At 39.3% G+C, this 8,309-nt stretch overlaps 1 protein-coding gene across 1 annotated transcript; it reads left to right on the top strand.

Annotated features, from left to right (window-relative positions):
• Window positions 1-1,255: 1,255 nt before the first annotated feature.
• Window positions 1,256-4,147, top strand: LOC146583604 (serine/threonine-protein kinase pim-1-like). The gene is made up of 8 exons (XM_085292154.1): window positions 1,256-1,266; window positions 2,624-2,748; window positions 2,872-2,966; window positions 3,105-3,152; window positions 3,237-3,455; window positions 3,545-3,725; window positions 3,812-3,982; window positions 4,056-4,147. The coding sequence occupies exons 1-8, from the start codon at window positions 1,256-1,258 to the stop codon at window positions 4,145-4,147; spliced, it is 942 nt and encodes a 313-aa protein (XP_085148280.1).
• Window positions 4,148-8,309: the final 4,162 nt, after the last annotated feature.

The following is an 8,309-nucleotide window of genomic DNA, read 5'->3' on the forward strand; positions in this document are numbered from 1 at the left end:
GCCTCCTGTGACTCCACAACTCATAGTACATGCAAATGATTTTAGGTAGAGCTCCCAGAGCGGATCTTCACTCTTCATTTTAGCTGTAAACTATACAGTTTACAAAACAGGGCATAAAAGAATGTTTGCATTGCTGTGATGTAAGATTAGAGGTTGAATTTGAAACCAAGAAGCCACAACTATAAAGTAAACATCTTAGCCCACTAAGGGTTTGAAACAATGGTTTATTACTGCTAATGATCCACTAATGATTTCATACTTGATTTGTGGCCTTCAAAAGCCCAACAAACAAAAACAAACACAATTACAGTACTGTGAAAAAGTCTCGAGTTCTCCGGGCTTTGCCTTTTGGCTGTTTTTTCACTCATTTCAAATACAGCAACTGAAGATTTGAGTGTTTTTTGTTCCTTAAGCTACTTAACAATGACCCACGAATCATTCTAGCATAAGAAATCCACCAAAGTCAAGGAACCAGTATTGTGTCTACACAAAACACACAACTTGGAAAAGAACCAATCTGCAAACAAATGCCAAAAAATAACAGTTTGACAAGCCTCAAGTCTGTAGGAATTTTGCACCAGCAAAGTGATTCCCAATTAGCTCAAAACTTGGAATATATCTGCGATCTGTGCAGTGAGTCCTTAAAAAATTTGAGGAAATTTGACAAGTGGAGGACAAGAAGTTGCAGGCCTAAAAACTGTCTAGAGCAGATGAACGGTATCTGAAAGTCACGTTCTTAATATTTCACGTCACTGCAGGCCTTCAAACAATGAGATTTGAGCCTAAACAGTGAAAGGCAGTCGTGTTTTAATCAGTAGAGGATGTCGCATAAAAAGAGATGAAAGAGCAAACCATGTACCGTAGTTTTGATTTATTTATTTTTAGCACAACACCAGAACAACCCCACGTGCCCATAATTTGCGGTACTTCAGAAAAAAAGGAGTGAACATAAAAGGGAGTAAAATGTCAGGTAATTTCAAATGCAGCATTTCTATCACCTCAACAAACACTAACTGTGTCACAGTGTGTTGCTAGCTAAAGCTCCACTTGCTGTATTTCACAGGAAGAGAAAGAATGAGAGCTAACTTCACTCAGAGATATAGAAAGAAAGAGAAAGAAACCAGGCTGTATTTAAAGGTAAGGACTGCTTAGTGATATTTGATAAAATGTAATTGTATTTTAACGGGGACATAAAGTGCTTGTCTTACTCCCTTCATCTAGCTCGAAATTACTTGCCAAGTGGTAAGGACCGTTCATGGTCACACGGTGAGAACATTGGTGTTGACTATGAAGAGATAGGGTCAGACAGGGGAGGGGCCAGTCAGATTTATCAACTCAACCTCCTTAAAGCATGGAGAGAGGCTGAAACCAGTCTCTGGTGAGCCCGGTTAAGGAAAGAGATGAGTTGGTGCCTGAGATGCCAAATTCCAACGTCCTCATTCCCGCCATTGAGATAACACTCTCACACAGGCCCAGTAGGCAGATGTTGCTACATTGCAGATGTGTTATACCCCATGCCCAGCCGAATGACTCTCAAAAAGAAAATTTTGCAGAAAATCAATGTGATCGCTTGGATCACTGGAATTATCATCTGGATATCTCTTGTCCTTCTTTCATTTCAGACGTCTTGAAAACAAGTTTTAACAAAGTCCTGGAGAAGTGCCCAAAGCTGGAGGACCTCCTGCTTTACCCCTGGCTCAGATAAACTCCTCTCTGACACAAACACACACACGCATACTGAATTCACATCTTGCCATACAAATGTGATACAGTAACCAACTTTCTTTCTTTCAGAAAAAAAGAAAATTGGGAGATTCAAAATTTTCCTCACCGTAATGTTTGCATCAGTCTATCAGATGAATCCCCTCCAAGTCCAATATTTACATCAGTTACAGTGATAATGCTTGGTGTCTACTTTCAGCCACCGCAGTATGCCAGGAATGAATCTCATTGAAATTGTAGTTGCATTTGCTATTTAATTTAATTGTCATGGATGATACACAGACAACCCAACAGCAAACAGAGGAAAACAATGGGCTTAAATACACAGAGGGATAAATGAGGGAATAAGACACAGGATGAGAGCACAGCTGCGAGAAATCACAAACAACAAGACCATGGGGAAGGAAAACTGAAAACACTAACATAGTCTAAGGAGCTTAGAAAGAAAACGTCTGGTCTTCTTTAAGTTGCTTGAAGACGTTCAAGCAAAGTTTAAGTTCTTTCTCATCTTCAAGCAACTTCAAGTCCAGACGCTTTCTTTCCAAACTCCTTAGACTACGATGACATAGATGACTGAAAACCTTCACAGACATGAAAAAACTAACATAGCACACATGACTATCAAAGTAAAACAGCAAACAAGAGACTTTTACAAAGACACAGAGTTGACACAGAGACATGACTGACTGGGGAGAAATTGGGGAACATGGAAACAAGAGTGACTAGACATGACAAGTGGGACACTTTTAAACCAAAAGCTCTATTGCTTGCTAAACAGAACATCTCTCCTAAAAAAATTTTCTTGAAATTAAAAAATGTAAACTTTAATTTACTTGGTGTTTAGTGTTTGTGTCTATCATCCAGTGAGCTGATATGCTTTTGGTGTTTTCCACATCTCCAGACTTGAACAACAAACAGGTGTGCGCAAAAAATGGCAAAAGAAAGGCCACGGGAGACAACAGAGAGTCACCCAAGAAAAAAAGAAGGAATGTGGACCAGGGCAAAAAATCAGTGGCAGACCAAAACGTAAGTAGCAAGCAGCTTGGGTTTTATATTCAGGGGAAGGGCAAAAGGAACATTTAGGCTACAGAGGAGAGTAATTTGTGTCACAGCTGTAATAAAACAAGATTTGCTGTTTTGTCTGTTCAGGTGAATTCCAAGCCAGATATGTGGAGGAGCACCAGCTCGGAGAAGGAGGCTGCGGAGCAGTGTTTGCGGGCTACCGGATAGAAGATCGTTTTCCAGTAAGTGTTCAGATGATGGTAGTAAGACAGGCAGTAACGCAGATAATGGATAATATCGTAAACTGAAACGTCTGCTGTGTTTCCACCTTTCATTATGTCATACTGAGGAAATGCTCACCAATGCTCTGTGTCTTTTAGGTTGCCATCAAACACATTCCCAAAAATAAAGTCTACTGCAAAGTGGCGGTAAGCGTCCAACACTTGAATCAGTTTTACATTACTGGATTGAATGCGGCGTTCCTCATCATCCACTTTGTTGTAACATTTCAGGATGAAAGCGGGAAGAAGCTCTCGGTGGAAGTGGCCATTATGCTTAAACTTGCAGGTGAAGCAGAAGGGTCAGTGGGAATATCAGCACCTGAGTCCTTGCTGGAGTGGTTCGACATTGGCAAAGAGCTGATCCTGGTGCTGGAGAGACCTGTCCCTGCTGTGGACCTGCAAAAATACAAAGCAGAAAAAGGAAGAACTTTACCAGAGGACAAGGCCAAGGTAGGTTGACTGGGAGAGCCTTGGACTGTACAGCATTCAATCAAGGCAGAAAAGCATTAACTCATTATTGTGTTTTTCATCTTTTCCAGGTCATTCTGAAGCAACTAGTTGATGCTGTAAAGGAACTTGAGGATAAACACATCTTTCATCGGGACATCAAGGGAGAAAACATTCTGATTGAGACCGGCTCAGATGTGCCTCGAGTTCGCATCATCGACTTTGGACTGAGCTGCTTTGTTAAACAGCGATCTCTGTATCGCATCTTCTATGGTAACATATTCTGCTCCTGCTTTTCACAGATGTAACAATTTGTGTCTTTTGTTTTAGAAGAAATTGTAATTGTGTCTGTTTGTTAGGCACGCCTCTTCACACCCCTCCCGAGTGGTACAGGAGGAGCTGCTACAGGTGTGGACCCACCACGGTGTGGCAAATGGGAGTGGTGTTGTATGAAGCGCTTCATGCACGGCACTTTAGTACCGAGAGGTTCCTCGCAAAGAAACTGAGCATCAAAAAGCGTCTGTCCGCAGGTAAGAAAACTTCACACTTCCAGATTCACTAGAACTATCATCTTCATCTTTTTGATCTTTTCTTTCTTTCAAGGATGCCGGAATTTCTTGGAGGCATGTTTAACTACAGTCCCGGAGAAGCGCCCAACACTGGAGGAGCTCCAGCTTCACCCCTGGCTAAGATAACACACACAAACACACAATTCACACCTTATCATGCAAGTGTGATACATTGTGGTAACTTCCTTTCTTTTTTCTGTTGGACAGGAATAGCTAGGATGGGTCAATCTTAAAAAATAAATAAATAAAAATTTAGCTTTTTTGGAGCTCCTGTAACCCCCCCAGCCATCCCAGGAAAGGGGATCTCTCTTTGAATGGGCTTTCCCGAGGTTTCTTCCCATCGATCTGGCCCCCTGGGGAGTTTTTCCTCGTCTTCATAGAGAGCTTGGGCTGGGTCAGGAACTCCATCAAAACTGTCTTTATTTGATGACTTTAATGTCATCAAATAAAGATGTGTTTTACTTAAAGAAAAATTTGATCAAAATAAAACTTGTTTAATTCATCTTTGCTGAGGATTCTCCTTCGTTACTATTTTGTTTTGTTTTTGTTTTGTTTTTTATTACCCATGGTGCATTTTGACAAATAAGAAAACTGAATCAGGTCAAAGTGTGCACAAAGACAGTCACACTGCAAATGATCTGAAGACTTGCATCTGTTGCTCTAACCCCCAACTAGTTTAGACAGATTTCCTGGTTCTACCAGAGGTTTTTTCCTTCAAGAAGGGAGTTTTTCCTTCCCACTGTTGCTGAGTGTTTGCTCATAGTGGGTTGTAAAAGCATAAAAGTTAATAAGAGGCATTCAAAACAGAGTTATCACAGAGGGAACTATATAGCTTAAATGTACAATTTCTACAGGACAAATTATAACTTCATTATGTATAAAAGCTCCTGTGGATAATTACTCCTATTTGTAACTTTACACAAGAGAAAGTTTGCTGTCACACTATTTATAACAGGTTGGGTTTTGTCCTCTGAGTTGAGCCTTTGGTTGCAGTTTATTGAAGAATTTCCTCTAAAGTAGCTGTTGATAAAGATTTAAAGTCCTGTTTATATACAGAAATATGCTTTAGTTCATGTTTTTTTACATGTCTGCCTCAGTGGATCAGTAGAAGATCTGGCACAGGAAACTAGATGATGAAAAAAGGGTACGAATACACATATATATCTATACCTATATAGATACAGATATATACACACACACACACACACACACACACACACAGGTTGCAACGTAGTATTTTCATTTTTTCTTAGCATTTCTTTAACGTCTTGGTGCAAAAGAATACCAGCATTTGTGTGTAAAGAAATGTTACATATATACTAAAAACAGTTGGAAAAAAGAACTACAAATTTGGAAAGGAATTCATTCATGTTCTTACTCATAGATGGAGTACATGGTTTAAAAAACACTCAGGAAACAGATATGAGGCGGCTGTATCAACATAAAAACATTAATACAGTTAAAAATGAATAAAAAGTTGCACGCTTAAACTTATTTCTCTACAGTTTGTACAATTAATCCATGTAACAATAGGTTCTCTCTTAATATAGTAGTTAATTAAAATATCTTTACATAAAAATACATTTTTAAGTACTCTCCGGTGGAAGTCTGTTGTGGCTTATGTTTCTAAATGACACAACCATAAAGCAGCCCACAGAATATACAAATATGTCTTTGATAAGTGAATGTTGGCTCCCACAATGGCCTGTTAAGTTATTGCAAAAATAATTTACTGCATAATATGTCAGATTAGAACATGTTATAAGCACAAAACTGAAGGGGAAACAATAAAAACAAAAATGAAAAAACAAATACTAAATTAAGTTAAAGGATATTTCTTACTATACTATATAATTGTGTAATGTTGCGTTTGATTGCAAAATAAAACCCACCAAGAAAAAAAGAAAGAAAAAAAAGAGAATAGAGTTTAATTTATTCAAAACACATTCTTTTCTTTTATTTAAGCTGTAGCGAGATTCAAATGGACAAAAGCGAAAGAAAAATATTACAGATTTGTTTTATTAATCAAGAATAAACTTTATTATACACAACTCTAAATTTCAGTTGGTCTTAGTCAGATGTGTTTTTAATTCAATCCTGCAACACTGTGCTCGCTGCCATCACTTTATATCTTAGTGTGCAATTCAAATATATACTTATTACAATATTTTTCCCCCTTAACTCTCAACTCGTGTTTTTAAAATGTCTGTGATCATGTTTGTCCGTTGACTTCTGTCTGGGCCTCGAACGATTCATCAGACAGGTTGGCAGCCTCCAACTGATGCTCCAGACTTTCATCATCGCCTCTATTCTGATCAACTCTTATCTTAAACTTAGTGATGAACTCATTACTGGCCAGCGCGCCCTCCTTTTTAGGGCATGTGGGCTTTGATAGTCGCTCTGCAAAGAAAATTCACAAAACATTTCTTATTTGGTAAGCTTGTTAACAAATTTTAGTTCAGTTTTGCTGCAAGTTATAGCATGCATCAGGTAAGAAGCAATTGGTTCTTAAAAAGCATATACATTCCCCAAAACATTTTTATTATGTGCATTTTGGAGAATAAAAGATTGTACACAATTTCCCTTTTTGAAGTAAAAAGATTATTAAGTCTAATTCTTACTTATTCAGTAGATTAAAGTATTGAAACATCATTATTCATAAAATATGCACATTACAAAATTAAAGTTATTCAAAAATTACTCAAGTACTTACTCCAATACTCACATTATTCAAGTAAATTTAATTTTTGCCAATGTAATGTCACGTAAAATCTTAATCTGAATAAGGGATTTGAACCCCACTGTCACGGCCAGGGGATCAGCAGGCCGCTGACTAGTAGTGTTCTCTCTCTCTCTTGCTCTCTGTCTCTCGCTCTCTCGCCAGGGCGGAACTCATGGTGGGTTCACGCCCTCGGCCCACGCCCCTCTGAAGAGGAAACACCTGGGCCTCATCAGTGCAGCCAGCATTTAAGCCAGGGAGTGGCTTCTACTCATCGCTGGACCGTTGTGTGTGACTCGTGCCAGTGCAGCCCGGCTCTGAGCAAGTTCTCTTTTGCTTCCCTGTGCAAAACCTCTAACGTGTGTGTCCTTCTGTACATAGATCCCCTGGACCCGACTCTGCATTCCCCGAGCGGATTCCCTTTTTGTGTGAGTGTTTGGAGAGAGAGTCAGAAGAGGAGCAAGTGGCTTTTCCCTACCTGGATTTCCCCAGAGCCTTTTCCCTGTCACCGCTTTGTATATAGCACTATCCCCTGCACTGTTTGTATATACACCTGGTGGAACTGTAATAAATACTGACTGTGCCTCTGAGTCCTGCTTGTGAGTCCTCAAGCGAACCGTGACACCCACACAGATGAGAGCTTAGCAGTGAAGCTCTCTCTTAAAATTTGAGTTATAAAGTCAGAAGTTATCACTGACAGAGATCCATGTTCTTTTAACATAAGAAAGAATATTTGCTGAAATTGACATTAATCCAAGCCCTTAAAACGCCATTTTGCATTAAGCATTTCCTTTTAGAAAAGTCTTCAATGAACAGGAAGCTCCAGTACTGAAAAAAGAAGCCAACATCAACTGCTAAACGTGCTAAAAGTAAGTAAGTCCCTGTAGACTCCTATGATCAAAGCACATACAGTATAAAAGTTATAGGTTACAGATCTGAAAAGTAAAACAAATGTCAAAGTGCAAAAAGACTTATGGTCCCATAGAAGTCTATTCCATTTGCCTGGAATTAGGTGAACACCTTTGTGACAAATTTAATGGCTCAGTCATTTGTTCCATGTCATATTTAATAAAAGACCGACATGGTGGCATGTTGAATTGTCCATTTTGCACATATTTGGTCATTCTAAGCGTCAGAGGGGGAAAGATCATTCTGGGAATGCCTACTGGCGAAGGATGTGTGACTGACAAGTCCAGTGTGTGAAGTTTAACTACAGTCTAAGGAGCTTGGAAAGAAAAGCATCTGGACTTCTTTAAGTTTTTTGAAGATGTTTCACCTCTCATCTGAGAAGCTTCTTCAGTTCACAATTTCTTCAGAGAACTGAAGAAGCTTCTTGAATGAGAGGTGAAACGCTCTTCAAGAACCTTAACAGACAGTTCTTCCCTTCATTCATCATGCCTGATTTCAAAACACCAAGATGGCAGTCATGAAAACACTCATCTTGAGTCTTCATGGGACTACGGTGAGATCAGTTATGCCTCTTATGATGAGGCATACTTTTTTGCCCCACTGTACGTTGCTGCTCCTGGAGGAGCTGGAAATGTTTCCTCTTTTCATCTTCAGCCTGCA

Source organism: Mchenga conophoros, linkage group LG1 (genome assembly GCF_057382185.1).
Source record: "Mchenga conophoros isolate Kocher_MC1m ecotype Shallow Benthic linkage group LG1, M_conophoros_male_GT1.1, whole genome shotgun sequence".
Classification (NCBI taxonomy): Eukaryota; Metazoa; Chordata; class Actinopteri; order Cichliformes; family Cichlidae; genus Mchenga; species Mchenga conophoros.